The 25,449-nt window shown below is 46.9% G+C and overlaps 1 protein-coding gene across 1 annotated transcript in view; it reads right to left on the bottom strand.

The window, feature by feature from the left end:
- LOC129822503 (dynein heavy chain domain-containing protein 1) overlaps nt 1-25,449 on the bottom strand; it is a 47,797-nt gene that overhangs the window by 489 nt on the left and 21,859 nt on the right. The window contains exons 27-44 of the mRNA XM_055880820.1: nt 25,189-25,291; nt 18,098-18,247; nt 17,663-17,854; nt 17,223-17,473; nt 12,574-12,782; nt 11,891-12,292; nt 11,166-11,308; nt 8,300-8,531; nt 7,779-7,889; nt 7,222-7,398; nt 4,382-4,560; nt 3,124-4,161; nt 2,832-3,003; nt 2,619-2,741; nt 1,826-2,051; nt 1,308-1,399; nt 873-1,022; nt 41-663 (exon numbers count right to left, since the gene is read on the bottom strand). Of these exons, the coding sequence (XP_055736795.1) occupies nt 41-663; nt 873-1,022; nt 1,308-1,399; nt 1,826-2,051; nt 2,619-2,741; nt 2,832-3,003; nt 3,124-4,161; nt 4,382-4,560; nt 7,222-7,398; nt 7,779-7,889; nt 8,300-8,531; nt 11,166-11,308; nt 11,891-12,292; nt 12,574-12,782; nt 17,223-17,473; nt 17,663-17,854; nt 18,098-18,247; nt 25,189-25,291 (4,573 nt within the window). The remainder of the gene's footprint in view (nt 1-40; nt 664-872; nt 1,023-1,307; nt 1,400-1,825; nt 2,052-2,618; nt 2,742-2,831; nt 3,004-3,123; nt 4,162-4,381; nt 4,561-7,221; nt 7,399-7,778; nt 7,890-8,299; nt 8,532-11,165; nt 11,309-11,890; nt 12,293-12,573; nt 12,783-17,222; nt 17,474-17,662; nt 17,855-18,097; nt 18,248-25,188; nt 25,292-25,449) is intronic.

Raw genomic sequence — 25,449 nt, 5'->3', positions numbered from 1 at the left:
GTACTTGTAGCTTTGGGAGGCAGTTTAGAGATTACTGTACTTGGAAATGAAGAGAGATGTTGCTGATGTCCCTCTGCTTAGCATGGGCAGCCTCCCTGATTAACGCACCCAGAAAGCCCCTGGCGTTGGAGAAGGCAGACAGGCGGTACGCATTGGAAGGACCAATGGTGGCCTCATCACATAGGTACGCCTTGAGCAGCTCTGCTCTCCTTTCTAGGCGGAACAGGCTTGAGACAGTCAGGAGAGAGGAGACAGTAGGCTTGCTGTTTCGCATGGGCTGGTTAAGCTCAGAATGCAGGGAGGAAACCACATCAACCAGTCCATCCCACTCTGCCTGGAGGAAGTAGCGTAGGGGTCCCAGGGATGGAGCTCCTACACTCACAACCCTGATGTCATCCTTGCGTCCCAGACTCTCCTTCAGGGCCAGTAGTCGGTCCCTGGCCTGGGTGAAGTCTGGCAGCAGAGCAGGGTGGGTCAGCTTGTTGGTGCTCCTGACCCTGCCAAAGGGCTTCTGGGAGTCTTGAAGCAGGGTGTTCAGGGTGCGGCTGTGAACCTTCACCAGCTCTTCTGCCAAACCAGCACTAAAGCCCAACACCAAGGGGTCACTGGTGTTGGCCAAAGCCTGAACACGTAGCTCCAGACTTTGCAGCAGGCCTGATAAGTCTGCAGAGATGGCAAAAGAAATGTTCCTCATTTACTCAGAAGAACAGATTCCTATGACTGACTGCTGAAGATTGAACATGTAAGTAGGGTAATGTACTTCAAATTCATAGGATATGAGTTAATCTTTAATATAGACATATATTTTGTTAGTGATGTAAGTAGGGTCTGTTATGGCATTGTAGCTGGTTAATAGTGAAGCGTTTCAGTACCACAGCGGCTAGGTATGTGGATGATATCTGAGAGAGTGTGAGGCCCACTGCCCCAGAGAGGAGGTGCTGCTCTGAGACAGGCCCTAGACACACTCTCCACTGCCTCCAGGTCTGCCAGGTCTGCCACATGGCCTCCATACACCAGGTTGGCTATCAACATACCAGGGCACAAAGGTCAAAATCAAAACTTTGTCCCAAATGGCTCCCTATTTAGTGCACTACTTTTGACCAGGGCTCTGGTCAAAAGTAGTACACTATGTAGGGTGCTATTTGGGCTGCAACCCAATAAATTATGTACTCATATTTTCACAGAATATGAACAATATGTTTACCATTGACAATTCCATTTCAATTTATGGAATGGTTCTTCATTTAATTAGTTACTAGGGAGTCCTCAACTGTTACATAAGGTCTAAGTAGAGAAAGCAGCGTTACCTGCTATGTACTCCAGCGCCCCAGTTGGGTTGCCACAGACTTTGGCGATGTGGACTTGAGCATCCACCAGCGCCAGCAGGTCCTCCTGAGTCCTTGAGAAAAAAATAAAAACATCCTTAACATGCATATAACCAATGTTGTGGTAATAATAATATCTCTTATTCATCATCTATCATGAGAGTAAGTAAGCTTTGTCAGAGCCAGAATGGCCCATAGGGTATGAGCTGTTTCTCCAGTTTCTGTAGCGTGAGGCAGCTTGATGTACAGTACAGGAGGTTGGTGGGACCTTCATTTTGGAGAACGGGCTCGTGGTAATGATGGGAGCGGAATCAGTGGAATGGTATCAAAACACATGGTTTCCAGGTGTTTGATGCCATTCCATTAGATCTGTTCCGGCCATTATTATGAGCCTCAGCAGCCTCCTGTGATATACAGGTACACCCCCTTGACAGGACACTAGCCTGTTGCAGGGCTTTGTATCATTTGTCATCATGATAACCAATATATAGTCATCTCACCAGTGATAGATGTTTCCCTGGCCTAGGTGTTTGTATGCCTGTCGTTGCAGCAGGACAGAGTGCAGGATGGCAGCGCGTAGCATGGGTTCCATGGTGCAGGCTGTGACACCAGAGGTTGGGGCAGACAAAGTGACAGACACAACCTGACGCAGAGAAGAGCACAGCTCCTCCTTCACATCCCAAGGAGAGTCACAGACCAGACGCAGCGCACACACTCTCATTGACGCTGCCAGGGGGAGAAGACATTTAGTTTCAAATGGCACCCTATACAGTCTATATAGTATTTATGTCTTGGCCATGCATCCCAAATAGCACCCCCCAGGGTTAACGGTTAGAGAGTCAAGCCAGCAACCAGAGATTTGCCAGTTTGAATCCCGGGTCTGATGGGAAAAAATCTGCCGTGAAGTGAGCTGGCATCCGGAGTGTTGCTGGTATCAAAGCCTAGATGCCATTGCCTGCCGTTGTGACCTTGAGCCCCCCCAACAACTGCGCCACAGGTGCCCAGTGTGATAGAAATGTAAAGGTAATTTCCGATTGACCCGACATGCAGCGTTTACCGTGAATGCAATCTCCGCCAACGTGGGAACATTCCCTTTAAATTTCAATTGGGCTTTTGTGCAGAAATTCTGCGATACTGATTGAATAGAGACATTAATATTTGACCAGGCGCCCATAAAGCTCTGGTCAAAAGTAGTTCACAATATATTTTGAATAGGGTGGCATTTGGGAAATATCCTAACACTTAACAGTCATGGAAAAAGAGGTGTCTGTGATAGTATGTTCTATTGAGTACCTGGGATGGAGAGTGGGGTGTATCCTCGTGTGATAAACCACAGTTTGAAGCGTGGGTGGACCCGACTACCTGCACACAGCCCAACTGGAATGAGGCCCTCTGTCTCCACATCTGTTTGGTGCCCTGGAAATTATAATAGTATTAGATTTGAGATTACATATTTTGAGATTACACAGGGTGGATAAGATTGGTGATTATTATTGTGATTCTCACCTTTGGCTGCACAGGATATCAACTGATTGAGTTGACACACAACTTCGTCATCCCATTGATCTAACAGATGACAGTTGTTAAAGACCAGCCAATGGCCATCATGAACAGCTATCTTCAGTGCCGAGAGGATGACCTCCTTCTGGCATTTAGCTCCAAATGATATGACTTTCACCTGAAATCAACAGTCATTTAGAAGATTATTACACAAAACTGGAATGTTGGATATAATGGCAATCGGATTTAAATTGAACACAAAAGGTATGTTTGTGTGTAAGTAAGACATAAGCATTACCCCTCTTTTGTCTGTTTGGTACTGGGACACTTGTTTCAGCCAGTGAAGTGGTTGGATGCTAGCCCATCCATCTCTGCTTGGGCCTGGGAGTGTGACTATGACTGGCCCATTGTGTTTGTTCAGGAAGCGGGAGAGAGCCTCTGGGGAGCCGGTGTGAGGGGCCCCAGCTACCGCTGACCGCATGGGCTGGCCCAGATGACAGGCAGCCAGGTCCTCAGCCACAGCAGCCAGCCAGTGGGGCAGCATGGTCTTCCAGAGGAGAGCCCTCTGCAGAGTGGACAGGTGGGAGTGAGAGCGACAGGGGACAGGCCCCACCACTGTGGAGGAGGGGAAGCGCAGGTACTCCTGCCACTGCCTAGGAGAGGTGGCCAGGGATGAGAGCAGCCCTGTGAAGGCTGGGATGTTTTGCAGCCGAAGGACCTCTGTGTGGGTGTGAGGAGGCACCCAGCTGGGGAGCACATCATGCTGAGATGGAGAGGTAGACGGTGGAGGTGAGGCTGGTGTGGAAGCATCTACTGGGAGGTCCATATCTCCTAGGCCCCTGAGGAATGCCAACCGCTCCACCTCCGAGCAGCCCTCGTTGTGCAGGAATAGAGCCACAGACACCAGGAGCCTCAACAGGGTTGCATGGCTCTGGAACAGGCAGGGCCGGTACTGGGCCAACAGGTGGGATACCATCCTGTGCGCGATCTCTGCCATGACCGCCCCTGTCACTACCTCTCCACTAAAATTAACATCCGGTCGGCCCTTCAGGACTAACGTCCCCCTTACAGCGAACAGGAAGTTCCTCAGGGGGAACAAGTAGAAGGGGGAGAGGCGTGCCACCTCCTGCAAGGCCTGGTAGAGGGCTGTGGCCAGCCCTGCCACTCTGTCGAAGTCAGCCAGGAGGGGCTTGTGGCGCTCCAGCTCCAGGCTCAGCTCCATAATCTCAGCCTGCAGCTTCTGGGAGGCTGTCTGACAGGCCGACACCCGGGGGAGGAACTCAGGGTCCTGCAGCAGAGGGGTGAAGGACTGGAGGATGTACTCCATTAGAGAGACCTGGGGAGAGGGAATAAAAGGAATAAATCCTTTGCTATAAACCCATATTGTGATTCCCAAATGGCACCCTATTCCTTACATAGTGTACAGGACTCTGGTTAAAAGTAGTGCACTATATAGGGAATAGGGCATCATTTGGGATGCAACATACAGTATAACACAGAGTAATATACTATATTCTAAAGCCAGAGAAATATAGGTCTCATTCTTATTGGGTCACCTCTTCCTGGCACAGTTTGTCCTGCAGTGCCTTCTTGTCGGTGTTGACGAGACAGTGCTGAACCCACAGCTCCAGACACTCGGACTGCACCAGCTCTGTCAACATGAGCTCCTGCACCTCAGTGGAGCTCAGAGAGAGGTCAATGACACACACCTCAGACAGGATAGACGGGTGGATCTCTGTGGGGACACAATGGAGAATTAAAGTAGTAACCTAGTACTTTCACTGGGTCCTGTCCAGGGAGGGGGTGTACTTGTACATCAAGCTGCCTCACGCTACAGAAACATGATATAGGCTCCTGCCCTATAGGCCGTTCTGGCTCAAACTACTACTTTCATGAGCAGAAAGAAAAGTATGTACTGGTATATATACACTGCTCAAAAAAATAAAGGGAACACTTAAACAACACAGTGTAACTCCAAGTCAATCACACTTCTGTGAAATCAAACTGTCCACTTAGGAAGCAACACTGATTGACAATAAATTTCACATGCTGTTGTGCAAATGGAATAGACAAAAGGTGGAAATTATAGGCAATTAGCAAGACACCCCCCAAAACAGGAGTGATTCTGCAGGTGGTGACCACAGACCACTTCTCAGTTCCTATGCTTCCTGGCTGATGTTTTGGTCACTTTTGAATGCTGGCGGTGCTCTCACTCTAGTGGTAGCATGAGACGGAGTCTACAACCCACACAAGTGGCTCAGGTAGTGCAGTTCATCCAGGATGGCACATCAATGTGAACTGTGGCAAAAAGGTTTGCTGTGTCTGTCAGCGTAGTGTCCAGAGCATGCAGGCGCTACCAGGAGACAGGCCAGTACATCAGGAGACGTGGAGGAGGCCGTAGGAGGGTGTTACGTTCCCCAGTTTCTGTGTTCTGTTTTGTATTTGAGTGTGTGTTTCAGGAGATGGCTTCCTGAAGTACTCCCCAACCAGCTGATTGGTCAACCCCAGGCTAATTGGTGATTGGAGCTGACCCCGCCCCCTCGTCAAGAAGCAGCTGACTCTAATCACCATTTCCACCTGAAGATAAAAGCCAGTGTTCTGCCCAAGAGAGTGAAGATTGAGAGAGGAGAGATTTGGAGTAGAGATTTGGAGTAGAGATTTGGAGTAGAGATTTGGAGTAGAGATTTGGAGTAGAGATTTGGAGTAGAGATTTGGAGTAGAGATTTGGAGTAGAGATTTGGAGATTGAGAGAGAAAAATTAGATTGTGATATAGTGTGGGTTGTGTATCAGAAAGTGTGGTATGTACTGTTGTTGTTGTTAGCAGTTTTTCTATGTCCTGTGTTTGTGAGTGTTTGTGAAATCATTAATAATTACTCTGTTTCGTTTGTTCCCAGGGGGGGAAGGAGAAGGCACTTTGGGAGTGCTTAGGCAAGAGGCCCGCGGGCATACATAGACCCGTAGTATATTTACTGTCTAGGCACACTAGGTAAGACCTGGGCGGACCACCCCCTGTATTTTGGTTAGGGCACCAGACGGTGCTAAGTTAGGTAAGTTAAGTGGGTAGGCAGGTTAGATAGGAGAGGGGGAACTTTGATATTTACTTTCTTTGCTTTGGTTCCGTCCAGCCCCTTTTCCCCATATTACCGTGTAAGAAAATAAATCTAAGTAAACGGTAAAATCTGCTTTTGTGTCATCCTTGCTCGCACCTACAGTCCATACCTCTTGCACTTCAGAGAGTTGAGTTATAGCAGGGAGTTGCGTTCCCTCTTCTCAGAGGCGTGCGTAACAGAGGGCAACAACCCAGCAGCAGGACCGCTACCTCCGCATTTGTGCCAGGAGGTGCACTGCCAGAGCCCTGCAAAATGACCTCCAGCAGGCCACAAATGTGCATGTGTCAGCATATGGTCTCACCAGGGGTCTGAGGATCTCATCTCGGTACCTAATGGCAGTCAGGCTACCTCTGGCGAGCACATGGAGGGCTGTGCGGCCCCACAAAGAAATGCCACCCCACACCATGACTGACCCATCGCCAAACTGGTCATGCTGAAGGATGTTGCAGGCAGCAGAACGTTCTCCACGGCGTCTCCAGACTCTGTCACGTCTGTCACATGTGCTCATGTGCTCAGTGTGAACCTGCTTTCATCTGTGAAGAGCACAGGGTGCCAGTGGCGAATTTGCCAATTTTGGTGTTCTCTGGCAAATGCCAAACGTCCTGCACGGTGTTGGGCTGTAAGCACAACCCCCACCTGTGGACGTCGGGCCCTCATACCACCCTCATGGAGTCTGTTTCTGACCGTTTGAGCAGACACATGCACATTTGTGGCCTGCTGGAGGTCATTTTGCAGGGCGCTGGCAGTGCACCTCCTGGCACAAAGGCCGAGGTAGCGGTCCTGCTGCTGGGTTGTTGCCCTCCTACGGCCTCCTCCACGTCTCCTGATGTACTGGCCTGTCTCCTGGTAGCGCCTGCATGCTCTGGACACTACGCTGACAGACACAGCAAACCTTTTTGCCACAGCTCGCATTGATGTGCCATCCTGGATGAACTGCACTACCTGAGCCACTTGGGTGGGTTGTAGACTCCATCTCATGCTACCACTAGAGTGAGAGCACCGCCAGCATTCAAAAGTGACCAAAACATCAGCCAGGAAGCATAGGAACTGAGAAGTGGTCTGTGGTGACCACCTGCAGAATCACTCCTGTTTTGGGGGGTGTCTTGCTAATTGCCTATAATTTCCACCTTTTGTCTATTCCATTTGCACAACAGCATGTGAAATTTATTGTGAATCAGTGTTGCTTCCTAAGTGGACAGTTTGATTTCACAGAAGTGTGATTGACTTGGAGTTACATTGTGTTATTTAAGTGTTCCCTTTATTTTTTGAGCAGTATATTTCCTACCATTGAGTATGAGTCTGACTGGTAGTGGAGTGCTGAGGAACAGGCAAAACTCTGGATGGGCTGTCTGAACAGGTCGTCTCAGACCAGGAGAATGGCTCCCTGTCGGCCGCATCAACACCTCCAGGAACTCTGGGCTGGGGACTGCTCGCTCCACGTGGGTAACCAACACCCTCAATCCTGCACGGAAACAAAATGATAGCCTTAGTCTGTTTGTGCCATAATGCCATAATTTCACTCATGTCATGTTGACAATGACAAATGTTGTTCGCAAGAGCACACACAGCTAATATATGCCATTTTATCCAAAGCGAATTACAGTTATGCTTGAATATATTTTACGTATGTTTGGCCCCAGGAATCGAACCCACAACCTTGGCGGTGCAAGCACCATGCTCTACCAACTGAAACATACTGGACCACATCTGGGACCCCCGGGCTCACAGCATGATGTGAGTGAGGGACAAAGAGTAAAGCCCCTCAAGGAAAGGAACCAGTATCAGTCTCACAAACATCAAAATGTTCCTCCAGCACAATATGTACTAACTCCATTAGCTCACCTTTCTCTGAACCCTGCCTGACATTGTCCAGTAGGTCTGGGTCATCAGCACTGACCACAAGCTCATACTCTCCCTCCCTCTGAGCTGTGGTGTCGTCCCCTGGAAGATGGCCTGATGGGGAAGCAACATACACAATCAGCGTTTCTCAAACACAAAATGTACAAATCAGTTTTTGTTTGACCTTAACTGTGACGTTTCCTCTAGGTCAGTGGTTCCCAAACTTTTTATAGTCCCGCACCCCTTCTAACATTCAACCTCCAACTGCAGACCCCCTCTAGCACCAGGGTCAGCGCATTCACAAATGTTGTTTTTTGTCATCATTGTAAGCCTGCCACACACACTATACAATACATTTATTAAACATAAGAATGTGTGTGAGTTTGTCACAACCCAACTCGTGGAAAGTGACAGCTCTTATAGGACCAGGGCACAAATAATAATATAATCAATAATTTTGCTCATTATTTAACCATCTTACATATAAATCCTTATTTGTTAATCGAAAATTGTAAATATCTCACCACAGGTTAATGAGAAGGGTGTGATTGAAAGGAAGCACATAACTGCAATGTTGGGTTGTATTGGAGAGAGTCTCAGTCTTAAATAATTTTCCACACATAGTCTGTGCCTGTATTTAGTTTTCATGCTAGTGAGGCCCGAGAATAAACTCTCACATAGGTACGTGGTTGCAAAGGGCATCAGTGTCTTAACAGCATGATTTGCCAAGGCAGGATCCTCTGAGCGCAGCCCAAGAAATCAGAAATCTGGCAGTGGCTTTGATTAAATTACATTTTCACAGAACCGCTTTCGATAAGACTCTCTTGTTCAGATATCGGTATGTGGACTGGAGGCAGGGCATGAAAGGGATAACGAATCCAGTTGTTTGTGTCATCCGTTTCGGGAAAGTACCTTTCTAATTGCGCACCCAACTCACTCAGGTGCTTCTTTATATCACATTGACATTGTACGTAAGCTTGTTCATTTGCACACTAAAAAAATCACACAATGATGGAAAGACCTGTGTGTTGTTCTTGTTAATGCAGACAGAGAAGAGCTCCAACTTCTTAATCATAGCCACAATTTTGTCACGCACATTGAATATAGTTGTGGAGAGTCCCTGTAATCCTAGATTCAGATCATTAAGGCGAGAAAAAAACATCACCCAGATAGGCCAGTTGTGTGAGAATCTCGTCATCATGCAAGCTGTCAGACAAGTGAAAATTATGCTCAGTAAAAAAAAAAATTAAGCCTGTCTCTCAATTAAAAAATAAGTGTCAATACTTTGCCCCTTATATGGTTGCTGCCCAGTGTAGAAAGTGTGTAGAAAATACACGAGAGTTCAGGGGCCTTGCTTTAACGAAGTTAACCATTTTCACTTTTGTGAAAATCAGTCTTTCAAACTGTCATGCATTCCCTTGGCAGCAAGAGCTTCTCGGTGGACGCTGCAGTGTGCCCAAGTGATGTCGGGAGCAACTGCTTGCACACGTGTTACCACTCCACTATGTCTCCCTGTCATGCTTTTTTTTTTTTTTTACCCCCTTTTTCTCCCCAATTTCGTGGTATCCAATTGTTAGTAGTTACTATCTTGTCTCATCACTACAACTCCCGTACGGGCTCGGGAGAAACGAAGGTCGAGAGCCATGTGTCCTCCTAAACACAACCCAACCAAGTCGCACTGCTTCTTAACACAGCGCGCATCCAACCCGAAAGCCAGCCGCACCAATGTGTCGGAGGAAACACACCTAGCGACCTGGTCAGCGTGCACTGCGCCCGGACCGCCACAAGAGTCGCTAGTGCGCGATGAGACAAGGATATCCCTACTGGCCAAACCCTCCCTAACCCGGACGACGCTAGGCCAATTGTGCGTCGCCCCATGGACCTCCCGGTCGCGGCCGGCTGCGACAGAGCCTGGACTCGAACCCAGGAGCCTGCGCCACCCGGGAGGCCTTCCCTGTCATGGTTTTTGCGCCATCAGTACAGATACCAACACATCTTGACCACCAAAGTCCAGTACTTTAAAAATATCCTTTCCTGTTGTACTGGTTTGCAGGAGGTTTTCCTTAATTGCCCCGCCATAAACATAATGGACATATTCCAGGAGCTGTGCCAGGCCCGCCACGTCATCCAGCTGTAACGCATAGGATTCACTGGCTTGTATGCGAAGCAGTAGTTGTTTCAAAACATCTCCTGCCATGTCACTGATGTGTTGTGAAACAGTGTTGTTTGATGAAGGCATTGTCTGTATAGTTTTTTGGGGCATTTTCTCCCAGCATTGTCACAACCATATCCGCTGCAGCAGGAAGAATTAAGTCCACAATTGTATGGGGCTTGCTTTGTCCAAGCCACTCGGTAGCTCACCATAAAATACAGCTTCTAGCCCCTTCTTATTAATGGTATCTGTTGCTTTTATACATGTCTTACTACTCGAAAGTCATCTTAATTCTCGCTCAAAAAGATCCTGTGGCTTATTTTTCAAATAAGAGTGAATGTTTCATCAACTTGTGAGATAGTACTTTTGCACATATAACACACTGTGGCTAAGGAAAGGCACTACTCCCAATATAAGTGAACCCCAAATCAATGTAGTTCTCATCATATTTGTGCCTCTTCGATGGTCCAAAGTCCCTGTCTGTTGTTTGGTGCTTTCCCGGGTAAGGGGGCAGTAGCTCTTCGGCCGCATCAGATTCACAACTGTCAGTGTCTATGCTAGCTAAGCTAACAAGAAATGTAAAATTACTGATGCTAGCATTGGATGTGCTCGTGGAAGCAGAACAACTTGTGTCGTCAACAGGTGCAGGTGTAGTACTGCTGGTAGTAGAGCTGGTATCTGTCTCTATGGACGCGGGCCTTACTTTTTCTAACTATTCATCCATTTTCGAGCAAACGGAATGAGCAGCAGCTACGTTTGGCTACATGCGTACCGGTAATGGAATTCCCGCGAGACAGTGTTGCCAACTCCTCAGTAAGGAAAGTATCTATTGGCTGTCCTAAAAGTCGCTAATGACGGCATCACCTCATTTGCATAATTGGCCATGTGCACGTAATTGTGATGGACGCTGTAGGAGAGAGGAATAACTTCGCTGAAGAGACAAAAAATGAGTAAAAAACACCCTAAATATGTTTAGAACTACAAATGAACTTTCTTCTGTCGATTCTTGTTTTTTTTAAATGTCACAATTCCAACCCTCCTCCTTTATCCGGGCTTGGGACCGGCAAAGGTGACCCAAAAGAGACACTCTGGTAGAATTACTTAGTTTATTGTATTTTGTTTTTTTGTTTAGTTTTTTACATTTATATCTCGCCCTGAATGTATGCCAGGGAGGGATCAGCCAGCGGCGGCTTCCCACATGCGCGATTCATTTGCAGTCTGGACGCGGAAGGGTGAACAGCTCCTCCTGCAGCTGTGAGGGACTGCTGCGCGAGGATGGGCCGCCTGTGAGTGCTTTGGGACGGGGTGGGACGGGGTGGGACGGGGTGGGACGGGTGGGACGGGACGGGACGGGACGGGGTGGGGCCCACGGCAGCATCCGCTGCTCGTTGAGAAGAGTAAGAACGATATGTACTTTCACGTCAGTCTCCAAGTCTCCAATAACACCAGAAAGTCGCTAGTCGCTTTTTTGAAAATGTGTCGCTGAGGGGTCTGAATACTCGCTAAATATAGCGGCAAAGTCGCTAAGTTGGCAACACTGCCGCGAGAGAGTAACGGTTAATGTTATTGGATGTTAATTATTTGATTAGGCTACATGTATTTGACATTGTGATGTTATTTCGCTGAACACTAAATAACACTTCATTTTATTTTTGGCAGTGAAACGAGGCTACTCAGGCGAGAAAAAAACCTCACCCAAATGTATAGCCCCGTTGGAAAATATAAATGGGCTGTTTGAAAATGTGAATTAAAATATATTTATATATATTTTTTTAATGTGAATCACATTTTTAAATTTGGAGTATCCCCAAAGGCATTGCGCTTTTTTTTTTCAGTTTGGGAATACCTGCCCTAGGTAAAGATCTACGATCAGCTTCCTCTCCCTCAATCCTAACATTAACCATTAGTGAGGAAAACACAAAACTTAACTTAAGTCAGCCCCTAGGGGCTCCTTGTTGCTCACCTGTCAGCAGCATGGCCTGGGCACTCATCTCCTCATGTTGCTGAGCGTCTGCCAGCAGGGGCCAGTGTTGAGCCCAGGGGCCTCTGTATCCCCACAGCAGCAGCTTGAGCACCAGCCTGGGAGGCACACCGAGCACCTGGCGTTGGTCCACCCCTACAGCCCTAGCCAGGGCCATCTGCAGCTCTGCTCCCATAGGGATGGGGACATGGAGAGGGGCCCCAGATGGCCCAGGGGCCACGGAGGCAGGGTTAGGGAGTAGAGAGGTCCTAGGGTCCTCAGGGTTGATGTTAATGTGTCCAGACAGACACAGCTCTCTCCACTTCCCCAATAGTACCATCCGTACATCTGGCACAAATGGACCCAGGTAGGTGATGGTGGCAGCCAGGAGCAGAGCGTCCCCTGATATGGTCTGGTTATTCATTTCTGTCTCCTACAGAAGAGAGGAGGAGTGGAGCATGTTATGGTTCTTTATTCTCTAGAATAAAAACAAAATTGCATTGTTAAAACATCAATACAAAAATAAAAAATATTAAAATGTAAATAAATTACTGTAGGTAAAATATAGCAGTAGGAGTTGTAATGTAACTCTATTCCCAATATAGTGCACTACTTTTGATCAGGGCCCAAGTAGTGCACTATATTGGGAATAGGGTTCCATTTGGGACATATCCATTGGTATGTATGAGTGTTTTTAGTATTAGTGTTACTTCCCTTTGCTGCAGCAGTCCAGTCAGTGATGTGACACTGAACCTGCTGTACTGCAGCAGCAGCCTTTCTTTCCAGGGTCTCAGCCTTACGCAGCTGGGCGGTCAGCTCTTCCAGGTCCAGTCTGAGCAACTGCTGCTGTCTCTCCATGTCCTCCAGCTGCTCCCGGGCCTCCTCCTCCTGCAGCCTGGTGTAGTATCGCAATACCTAGACAGTTGTTATTTATTCAAGGCCACCTGCTCCCATGCTTACAATCTTCAAACGTTCCTAATTCTTATATCTAGGTTGACGATGGGAAGGTAAAGACAACGCAATAATTCTATATGGAAGCGTTAGAAAATACACATTCATGGGACCAGCGCCATTGCTGGATTCTACAGGATTACCATTGAAAACATGATCAGTGGACGGGATATCCAGTCATTAAGTGGCTGTAGATACTTTTAAAAACGTCCAAATGAATAATGACAGTAAAGCAGTTATGGCATTGTGTCTGCTGAATACCTTGCTGAAATTCACTACGATTGTGTTTATTTTTCACTTTGATGGCAAACTTTCTGTGCTGCTATCACTGACTCCCAGTCATTCCGAATGTAACTTGTTGAATAGTGGCACTAAGAGTTATGGTATATTTGAATCCTCTTGTCTTAACTGGCATATTTTTTACCTAGTCCTTTATACAGTGCATTCAGAAAGTATTCAGACCCCTTGACTTTTTCCACATTTTGTTACGTTACAGCCCCCCCCCCAATCTACACACAATACCCCATAATGACAAAGCAAAAACAGGTTTAGATATTTTTGCAAATGTATAAAAAATAACACTGAAAAATCACATTTACATAAGTATTCAGACCTTTCACTCAGTACTTTGTTGAAGCACCTTTGGCAGCGATTCAAGCATTGAGTCTTCTTGGGTAAGAGGCTACAAACTTGGCACACCCTTATTTGGGGAGTTTCTCCCATTCTTCTCTGCAGATCCTCTCAAGCTCTGTCAGGTCGGATGGGGAGGGTCGCTGCACAGCTATTTTCAGGTCTCTTCAGAGATGTTCTATCGGGTTCAAGTCCGGGCTCTTGTTGGGCCACTCAAGGACATTGAGACTTGACCCGAAGCCACTCCTGCACTGTCTTGGCTGTGTGCTTAGGGTTGTTGTCCTGTTGGAAGGTGATCCTTCGTCTTAGTCTGAGGTCCTGAGAACTCTGGAGCAGGTTTTTATCAAGGATCTCTCTGTACTTTGCTCCATTAATCTTTCCCTCGATCCTGACTAGTCTACCAGTGCCTGCCGCTGAAAAACATCCCCACAGCATGATGCTGCCACCACCATGCTTCACTGTAGGGATGGTGCCAGGTTTCCTCCAGATATGACGCTTGGCATTCAGGCCAAAGAGTTAAATCTTGGTTTCATCAGACCAGAGAATATTGTTTCTCATGGTCTGAGATTCTTTAGGTGCCTTTTGGCAAACTCCAAGTGGGCCGTCGTGCCTATTACTGAGGAGTGGCTTCTGTCTGGCCACTACCATAAAGGCCTGATTGGTGGAGTGCTGTAGAGATGGTTGTCCTTCTGGAAGATTCTCCGATCTCCACAGAAGAATTCTGGAGCTCGGTCAGAGTGACCATCGGGTTCTTGGTCAGGCCCTTCTCCTCCGATTGCTCAGTTTGGCCGAGCGGACAGCTCTAGGAAGAGTCTTGGTGGTTCCAAACTTCTTCCATTTAAGAATGATAGAGGCCTCTGTCTTCTTGGGGACATTTTTTGGTACCGTTACCCAGATCTGTGCCTTGACACAGTCCTGTCTTGGAGCTCTACGAACAATTCCTTTGACCCCGTGGCTTGGTTTTTGCTCTGACTTGCACTGTCAACTGTGGGACCTTTTATATAGACAGCTGTGTGCCTTTCCAAATCATGTCCAATCAATTGAATTTATCACAGGTAGACTCCAATAAAGTTGTAGAAACATCTCAAGGATGATCAATGGAAACAGGATGCACCTGAGCTCAATTGAGTCTCATAGTCTGAATACTTATGTAAATAAGGTATTTCTGTTTTTTATTTTTTATAAAATTGCCAACATTTCTAAAAACCTGTTTTTGCTTTGTCATAATGGGGTATTGTGTGTAGATTGCTGAGGATTTAATAATTTTTTTATCAATTTTAGAATCAGGCTGTAACGTAACAAAATGTGGAAAAAGAAAAAGTCAGTGGGTCTCCATCACACTCCTTCTTGGTCAAATAGCCCTTACACAGCTTTGGGTCACTGTCCTGCTGAAAAACAAATGATAGTCCCAATAAGCACAAACCAGATGGGATGGCGTATCGCTGCAGAATGTTGTGGTACCCATGCTTGTTAAGTGTGCCTTAAATTCCAAATAAATCACTGACAGTCTCAACAGCAAAGCACCCACACACCACCTCCTTCACCACACATGCGGAGATCATCCATTCACTTACTCCGTGTCTCACAAAGACACGGCTGTTGGAACCAAAAATCTAACTTTTGGACTCATCAGACCAAAGGACAGATTTTCACCAGTCTAATGTCCATTGCTCGTGTTTCTTGGCCAAAGCAAGTATCTTCTTCTTATTGGTGCCATTTAGTAGTGGTTTCTTTGCAGAAATTTGACCATGAAGGCCTGATTCACAGTCTCCTCTGAACAGTTGATGTTGAGATGTGTCTGTTACTTGAACTCTGTGAAGCATTTATTTGGGCTGCAATTTCTGAGGCTGGTAACTCTAATGAACTTATCCTCTGCAGCAGAGGTAACTCTGGGTCTTCCTTTCTTGTGGTGGTCCTCATGAGAGCCAGTTTCATCATAGCGCTTGATGGTTTTTGCGACTGCACAGGATTAACTGACCTTCGTGTCTTGAAGTAATGATGGGCTGTCGTTTCTCTTTGCTTATTTGAGCTGTTATTGTCATAATATGGACTTGGTCTTTTACCAAATAGGGCTATCTTCTGTATACCACCCCTACCTTGTCACAACACAACTGATTGGCTCAAATGCATTGAGAAGGAAAGAAATTCCACAAATTAACTTTTAACAAGGCACACGTTGAAATGAATTGAAATGCATTCCAGGTGACTACCTCATGAAGCTGGTTGAGAGAATGCAAAGAATGTGCAATGCTGTCATCAAGGCAAAGGGTGGCTACTTAGAAGAATCTCAAATACATTTTGATTTGTTTAACACTTATTTTGGTTAGTACATGATTCCATATGTTATTTCATAGTTGTGATGTCTACACTATTATTCTACAATGTAGAAAATAGTAAAAATAAAGAAAAACCCTTGAATGAGTAGGCAAACCAAGTTAACAAACAGATCAACGACCATTTCAAATCCTACCGTACCTTCTCCGCTATGCAATCTGGTTTCCGAGCTGGTCATGTGTGCACCTCAGTCACGCTCAAGGACACTGTGTTAACTAACCTCCAGACGAGCTTCAATGCCATACAACACTCCTTCTGTGGCCTCCAACTGCTCTTAAATGCAAGTAAAACTAAATGCATGCTCTTCAACCGATCGCTGCCTGCACCCGCCCGCCCATCTAGCAGCTCTACTCTGGACGGTTCTGACTTAGAATATGTGGACAACTACAAATACCTAGGTGTCTGGTTAGACTGTAAACTCTCCTTCCAGACTCATATTAAGCATCTCCAATCCAAAAGTATATCTAGAATCGGCTTCCTATTTCACAACAAAGCCTCCTTCACTCATGCTGCCAAACATACCCTCGTAAAACTAACTATCCTACCGATCCGTGACTTCAGTGATGTCATTTACAAAATAGCCTCCAACACTCTACTCAGCAAACTGGATGCAGTCTATCACAGTGCCATCCGTTTTGTCAACAGAGCCCCATATACTACCCACCACTGCGACCTGTATGCTCTCGTTGGCTGGCCCTCGCTACATATTCGTCGCCAAACGCACTGTCTTCGGGTTATCTATAAGTCTTTGCTAGGCAAAGCCCCCACCTTATCTCAGCTAACTGGTCACCATAGCAGCACCCACCCGTAGCACGCACTCCAGCAGGCATATTTTACTGGTCATTCCAAAAGCCAACTCCTTCTTTGGCTGCCTTTCCTTCCAGTTCTCTGCTGCCAATGACTGGAACGAATTGCAAAAATCACTGAAGCTGGAGTCTTATCTCCCTCACTAACTTTAAGCATCAGCTGTCAGAGCAGCTTACCGATCATTGCACCTGTACACAGCCCATCTGTAAATAGCCCACCCAACTGCCTCATCCCCATATACCACAGTATCTCTACTTGCACATTCATGACTCCAGTGATAATGCTAAACTGTAATTATTTCGCCACTATGGCCTATTTATTGCCTTACCTCCCTAATCTTACTACATTTGCACACACTGTATATAGATTTTCTATTGTGTTATTGACTGTATGTTTGTTTATCCCATGTGTAACTCTGTGTTGTTTGTGTCGCACTGCTTTGCCTTATCTTGGCCAGGTCGCAGTTGTAAATGAGAACTTGTTCTCAACTGGCCTACCTGGTTAAATAAAGGTGAAATAAAAAAAAGGTGTCCAAACTTTTGACTGGTACTGTATATCACACACACATGCTCCCGCTACTGTCCTTCAACCAAATTACAATAGGACTTCACACCTGGCCACACGCAGCCGGGCACGGCTCTCCGCCATGCGCACTTCCAGCTGTTTCTTCCGGGCCTCCTGGGGGGCCATGTGGCGCTGGACACAAGCATACTGGTACACTGCCCTCACCCAGCGGCACAGGGACTCACACGCCCGGCTCACACCTCGCACAGACTCCGGTAAGAATGCTCGTTGCGGCACTATCTGGCCCAACTGACGGAACAGGTCGTCGCTCAACATGGAGCGATCAAAGAACTCCAACTCCTAAGAAATAGGACAAGACAGATTACCTCATGATAGGTGATACAAAGTTCAAGGAATATGTCACTGCAAACTCACTGCATATTACAAAGAGTATCCCTACCTAAAGGATAGGTAAGGTCGTAACTTTCTTAATTCCTCTCATATATTCTACCAATAGAAAATTATGCCTCATCCCGTTTGACCCCTGACCTGGAAAAAGTTGGACTGTCCCAGCAGCTGTTTGCTGCTCTCCCAGTTGCGTGGGCGGTTAAATAACAGGCATATGGCGTCCATAACGATGATCACTCCGTCTGGGGGAAATCTGTAGCGTCGCACCTCAACCAGGTCTGACGCGCTCAGAGACTGAAGAGCATCAAGTGCAGTCTGGTACAGAGGACTCACCTAGGTAGGTCCAAGGAAACATAACATACAGTATTAGGAACATAATAAGACAAACATCTAAGTGTCCCCCTTTTCCCTACATAGTCCACTATTTTTTACCAGGTCCCTGGTCAAAAGTAGTGCACTATACAGGGAATAGGCAGGCGTAGTGTGCTAATGTGATAAGTATGATGATTGCAGAGAGGTGAGTGATACTGGGACCATATAGATAGAGAGGCTGATGTTATTATCTATGAGTGGGACCTCCTTGAAGGCGTCCTCTGCCTGCTGTTGGGCCTGATGAGTCTGTTCCTCCAGGTGAGATAGTCTGTTCTCCTCCAGTAGACAGTGCTGCCGGGCACGCTCACACAGCGTTCGCTCTGTGTCTGTCACACGCTGCAGCGGGTACAAGCACTGGAACACAAACAGACAGGCAAACCCATTAATATGGGATACCTCCCAAATGGCACCCTATTTCCAATGTAGTGCACTACTTTTGACGCGGTCCATAGGGCTCTGGTCAAAAGTAGTGCAGCATATAGGGATAAGGATGCCATTTCGGACGCACACATTCTGATTTCCAAAGGTACAGTACAGATTATGTTGAACACTGAAGAGAAGCCACACATACAGTTGTGGCCAAAAGTTTTGAGAATGACACAAATATTAATTTTCACAAAGTCTGCTGCCTCAGTTTGTATGATGGCAATTTGCATATACTAAAGAATGTTATGAAGAGTGATCAGATGAATTGCAATTAATTGCTAAGTCCCTCTTTGCCATGCAAATGAACTGAATCCCCAAAAAACATTTCCACTGCATTTCAGCCCTGCAACAAAAGGACCAGCTGACATATCAGTGATTCTCTCGTTAACACAGGTGTGAGTGTTGACGAGGACAAGGCTGGAGATCACTCTGTCATGCTGATTGAGTTCGAATAACAGACTGGAAGCTTCAAAAGGAGGGTGGTGCTTGGAATCATTGTTCTTCCTCTGTCAACCATGGTTACCTGCAAGGAAACACGTGCCGTCATCATTGCTTTGCACAAAAAGGGCTTCACAGGCAAGGTTATTGCTGCCAGTAAGATTGCACCTAAATCAACCATTTTATCGGATCATCAAGAACTTCAAGGAGAGCGGTTCAATTGTTGTGAAGAAGGCTTCAGAGCGCCCAAGAAAGTCCAGCAAGCGCCAGGACCAACTCCTAAAGTTGATTCAACTGCGGGATCGGGGCTACACCAGTACAAAGCTTGCTCAGGAATGGCAGCAGGCAGGTGTGAGTGCATCTGCACGCACAGTGAGACGAAGACTTTTGGAGGATGGCCTGGTGTCAAGAAAGGCAGCAAAGAAGCCACTTCTCTCCAGGAAAAACATCAGGGACAGACTGATATCCTGTCAAAGGTACAGGGATTGGACTGCTGAGGACTGGGGTAAAGTCATTTTCTCTGATGAATCCCCTTTCCGATTGTTTGGGGCATCCGGAAAAAAGCTTGCCCGGAGAAGACAAGGTGAGCGCTACCATCAGTCCTGTGTCATGCCAACAGTAAAGCATCCTGAGACCATTCATGTGTGGGGTTGCTTCTCAGCCAAGGGAGTGGGCTCACTCACAATTTTGCCTAAGAACACAGCCATGAATAAAGAATGGTACCAACACATCCTCTGAGAGCAACTTCTCCCAACCATCCAGGAACAGTTTGGTGACAAAATGCCTTTTCCAGCATGATGGAGCACCTTGCCATAAGGCAAAAGAAAAAACTAAGTGGCTCGGGTAACAAAACATCGATATTTTGGGTCCATGGCCAGGAAACTCCCCAGACCTTAATCCCATTGAGAACTTGGGGTCAATCCTCAAAAGGTGGGTGGACAAACAAAACCCCACAAATTCTGACAAAATCCAAGCATTGATTATACAAGAATGGGCTGCCATCAGTCAGGATGTGGCCCAGAAGTTAATTGACAGCATACCAGGGCGGATTGCAGAGGTCTTGGAAAAAGAAGGGTCAACACAGCAAATATTGACTCTGCATCAACTTCATGTAATTGTCAATAAAAGCCTTTGAAAATATCTAAAGACACTGAAGCAGCTAACTTTGTGAAAATTAATATTTGTGTCATTCTCAAAACTTTTGGCCACGACTGTACAGTAATAGTCAAAAGTTTGGACACCTACTAGGGTTTTTCTTTATTTTTACTATTTTCTACATTGTAGAATAATAGTGAAGACATCACAACTATGAAATAACACACATGGAATCATGTAGTAACCAAACAAGTATTAAACAAACCAAGATATATTTTAGATTCTTCAAAGTAGCCACCCTTTGCTTTGATGACAGCTTTGCACACTCTTTGCCTTCGCTCAACCAGCTTCACCTGGAATGCTTTTCCAACAGTCTTGAAGAAGTTCCCATATATGCTGAGCACTTTTGGCTGCTTTTCCTTCACTCTGCGGTCCAACTAATCCCAAACCATCTCAATTGGGTTGAGGTCGGGTGATTGTGGAGGCCAGGTCATCTGATCCAGCACTACATCACTCTCCTTGGTCAAATAGCCCCTACACAGCCTGGAGGTGTGTTGGGTCATTGTCCTGTTAAAAAACAAATGACAGTCCCCTGCTCTGACATGCACTGTCAACTGTGGGACCCTATATAGACAGCCGTGTGCCTTTCCAAATCATGTCCATTCAAATGAATGCACCACAGGTAGACTCCAATAAAGTTGTAGAAACATCTCAAGGATGATCAATGGAAACAAGATGCACCTGAGCTCAATTTCAAGTCTCATAGCAAAGAGTCTGAATACTTATGTAAATAAGTTATCTGCTTTTAATTTTTTTTAATAAATTTGCAAACATTTCTAAAAAACAGTTTTTGCTTTGTCATTATGGGGTATTGTGTGTAGATTGCTGAGGATTTCATTTTTAAAAATCCATTTTAGAATACGGCTGTAACATAACAAAATGTGGAAAAAGTAAGAAGTCAGTGGGTCTCCATCACTCTCCTTCTTAGTCAAATAGCTCTTACAAAGCCTGAAGGTGTGTTGGGTCATTGTGATGGTGAAAAACAAATGATAGTCCCACTAAGCGCAAACTAGATGGGATGGCATATCACTGCAGAATGTTGTGGTAGCCATGCTGGTTAAGTGTGCCTTGAATTTTAAATAAATCACTGAGTGTCAAAAGAAAAGCACCCCCCACACCGTCACACCTCCACCTTCAATGCTTCACAGTGGGAACCACACATGCAGAGACAATCTGTTAAAATTTGGACTCATCAGACCAAAGGACAGATTTCCACCGGTCTAATGTCCATTGCTCGTGTTTCTTGGCCAAAGCAAATCTCTTCTTATTATTGGTGTCCTTTAGTAGCGGTTTCATGCAGCAATTCGCCCATGAAGGCCTGATTCACGCAGTCTCCTCTAAACAGTTGATGTTGAGATGTGTCTGTACTTGAACTCTGTGAAACATTTATTTGGGTTGCAATCTGAGGCTGGTAACTCTAATGAATTTATCCTCTGCAGCAGAGGTAACTCTGGGTCTTCCTTTCCTGTGTCGGTCCTCATGAGAGCCAGTTTCATCATAGCGCTTGATGGTTTTTGCGACTATACTTGAAGAAACTTGACCTTCATGTCTTGAAGTAATGATGGACTGTCGTTTCTCTTTGCTTATTTGAGCTGTTCTTGCCATAATATGGACTTAGTCTTTTACCAAATAGGGCTATCTTCTATATACCCCCCTTACCTTGTCACAACACAACTGATTGGCTCAAACGCATTAAGGAAAGAAATTCAAAAAATGTACTTTTAACAAGACACACCTGTTAATTGAAATGCATTCCAGGTGACTATCTCATGAAGCTGGTTGAAAGAATGCCAAGTGTGTGCAAAGCTGTCATCAGGGTGGCTACTTTGAAGAATCACAAATATAAAATATTTTTGTCACGCCCTGGCCTTAGTATTCTTTGTTTTCTTGATTATTTTAGTTAGGTCAGGGTGTGACATGGGGAATGTTTATGTTTTGTTGGTGTTGGGTGTTTATATGGTAAAGGGGTTATGGGTTGTTGTATAGTATATGGGTTTGTGTGGAGTACAGGTGTCTAGTGTTTTCTATGTATGTTTAGTTGTCTAGGAGAGTCTATGGTGGCCTGAATGAGTTCCCAATTAGAGACAGCTGATTTCGGTTGTCTCTGATTGGGAGCCTTATTTAGGGTAGCCATAGGCTCTCATTGGTTGTGGGTAATTGTCTATGTAAGAACGTTTGTAGCCTGTTTGTATGTGCACAACGTTTGTAGCTTCACGGTCGTTTTGTTATTTTTGTTGTTTTGTTAAAGTGTTTTTGTGTCGTGTTCATCTTCGTGGTGTTAAATAAAGAAGATGGCTTATTTTCCAACTGCTGCATTTTGGTCCGTTAATCCGCCACACGATCGTGACAGAATTACCCACCTTAGGACCAAGCGGCATGACCAGCGGCAACAGGAGCAATACAAGGATTTATGGACATGGGAGGAAATTTTAGACCGGGAGGTACCAGGAGAATATAACCGCCCCAAAGCTGAGCTGGAGGCAGCGAAAGCAGAGAGGCGGCGATATGAGGAGCTAGCTCGGAGGCAGGAAAAGGAACCTACAAAGGATCTGGGTTACACTACGTGGGAGGAGATCGACAGGTGGGCGATCAACCCAGGGAGAGTGCCGGAGCCCGCCTGGGATTCTCTGGCGCAGTGCGAGGAGGGATACCGGCGAATGGAGGCAGCACGACGAAGCGGTAGGAAGCCTGTGGGAAAACCCAAAAAATTTCTTTGGGGGGGGCTTAAAGGGAGAGTGGCGAAGTCAGGTAGGAAACCTGCGCCTACTCCCTGTAATTACCGTGGAGAGCGAGAGTACGGGCAGACACCGTGTTACGCAGTAGAGCGCACGGTGTCTCCTGTACGTGTGCATAGCCCGGTGCGGGTTATTCCACCTCCCCGCACTGGCAGGGCTAGATTGAGTATTGAGCCGGATGTCATGAAGCCGGCCCTACATATCTGGCCACCAGTGCGTCTCCTCGGGCCGGTTTACATGGCACCAGCCTTACGCATGGTGTCCCCGGTTCGCCTACATAGCCCGGTGCGGGTTATTCCACCTCCCCGCACTGGTCGGGCAACGGGGAGCATTCAACCAGGTAAGGTTGGTCAGGCTCAATGCTCAAGGGAGCCAATACGCCTGCACGGTCCGGTATTTCCGGCGCCACCTCCCCGCCCCAGTTCAGTGCCACAAGTGCCTACACCACGTAACAGGCTTCCAGTGTGTCTCCAGAGTCCTGTTCCTCCTCCACGCACTCGTCCTATGGTGCGTGTCTCCAGCCCGGTATCACCAATTCCGGCACCACGCACTAAGCCTATTGTGCGTCTCCAGAGTCCTGTGCATCCTGTTGCTGCTCCCCGCATTAGCCCTGAGATGCGTGTCCCCAGTCCGGTACCACCAGTTCCGGCCCCACGCACTAGGCCTAATGTGCGTCCCCAGGGTCCAGTATGCCCTGTTCCTGCTCCCCGCACTAGCCCTGAGATGCGTGTCCCCAGCCCGGTGCCACCAGTCCCGGCACCACGCACCAGGTCTACAGTGCGCCTCAGCCGGCAGGAGTCTGCCGTCTGCACAGCGATGACTGAACTGCTCTTCTCCCCAGCGCCATCTGAGCCATCCGTCTCCCCAGCGCCATCTGAGCCATCCGTCTGCAATGAGCCTGCTAAGCCGCCCGTCTGCCATGAGCCTGCAAAGCCGCCCGTCTGCCATGAGCCCACTGAGCCGTCCGCCAGACAGGAGCCGCTAGAGCCGCCAGCCAGACAGGAGCCGCTAGAGCCGTCCGTCAGACAGGATCTGCCAGAGCCGCCAACCAGACAGGATCTGCCAGAGCCGCCAACCAGACAGGATCTGCCAGAGCCGCCAACCAGACAGGAGCAGCCAGATCAGTCAGCCAGCCATGAGCAGCCAGATCCGTCAGCTAGCCATGAGCAGCCAGATCCGTCAGCCAGCCATGAGCAGCCAGATCCGTCAGCCAGCCATGAGCAGCCAGATCCGTCAGCTAGCCATGAGCAGCCAGATCCGTCAGCTAGCCATGAGCAGCCAGATCCGTCAGCTAGCCATGAGCAGCCAGATCCGTCAGCTAGCCATGAGCAGCCAGATCCGTCAGCTAGCCATGAGCAGCCAGATCCGTCAGCTAGCCATGAGCAGCCAGATCCGTCAGCCAGCCATGGGCCATCCCTCAGTCCGGAGCTGCAGTCCCTCAGTCCGGAGCTGCCATTCCTCAGTCCGGAGCTGCCCCTTACCCTGGAGCTGCCCCTTACCCTGGTGCTGCCTCTTACCCTGGTGCTGCCTCTTACCCTGGTGCTGCCCCTTACCCTGGTACTGCCCCTTACCCTGGTACTGCCCCTTACCCTGGTACTGCCCCTGATCCTGGTACTGCCCCTTACCCTGGTACTGGCCCTTAATCCGGAACTCCCCCTTAATGCAATGGGATTAATGTGGAGAGGGGTTATTTTGAAGAAACTAAGGAGGTGGTTAGGGACTGTGGTGAAGTGGGGACCACGACCAGAGCCGGAGCCGCCACCGTGGAGGGAAGCCCACCCAGACCTTCCCCTAGACTGTGTATGGTGCGCCCGGAGTTCGCGCCTCAAGGGGGGGGTTATGTCACGCCCTGGCCTTAGTATTCTTTGTTTTCTTGATTATTTTAGTTAGGTCAGGGTGTGACATGGGGAATGTTTATGTTTTGTTGGTGTTGGGTGTTTATATGGTAAAGGGGTTATGGGTTGTTGTATAGTATATGGGTTTGTGTGGAGTACAGGTGTCTAGTGTTTTCTATGTATGTTTAGTTGTCTAGGAGAGTCTATGGTGGCCTGAATGAGTTCCCAATTAGAGACAGCTGATTTCGGTTGTCTCTGATTGGGAGCCTTATTTAGGGTAGCCATAGGCTCTCATAGGTTGTGGGTAATTGTCTATGTAAGAACGTTTGTAGCCTGTATGTTTATGCACAACGTTTGTAGCTTCACGGTCGTTTTGTTGTTTTGTTAAAGTGTTTTTGTGTCGTGTTCATCTTCGTGTTGTTAAATAAAGAAGATGGCTTATTTTCCAACTGCTGCATTTTGGTCCGTCAATCAGCCACACGATCGTGACAATTTTTGATTTGTTTAACACTTTTTTGGATACTACATGATTCCATATGTGTTATTTCGTAGTTTTGATGTCTTCACTATTATTCTAAAATTTAGAAAATAGTAAAAATAAAGAAAAACTTTGGAATGAATAGGTTTGTCCAAACATTTGACTGGTACTGTAACTCAGTGCTCTCCTTAGAGCCAGACATGTACGTTCGTTTTTCCAGTTGGTTACCTTTTGTGTTTCTGCAATCTTCCTCTTCAGTCTGACAACTTCCTGGCTGTTCTGCTCAGCTGTGTCTGTCATGTCTTTCACACGGGCCAAGATTGTTGACACTCTGAGGTAGCAAGATGGATACATGTAAGTTTGACACATTTTGACAGCTCATTTTCTACAACACAAAATAGAACTAAACATTACTGTTACGGGCTTTACATTCTTAGACAAACCAATTTTACAGGTATTTGTGTCTGATTGTTAACAGATACAAAGGAA

This window comes from Salvelinus fontinalis, chromosome 24, assembly GCF_029448725.1.
Source record: "Salvelinus fontinalis isolate EN_2023a chromosome 24, ASM2944872v1, whole genome shotgun sequence".
NCBI lineage: Eukaryota > Metazoa > Chordata > Actinopteri > Salmoniformes > Salmonidae > Salvelinus > Salvelinus fontinalis.
This window is presented reverse-complemented; position numbering and strand designations above follow the sequence as displayed.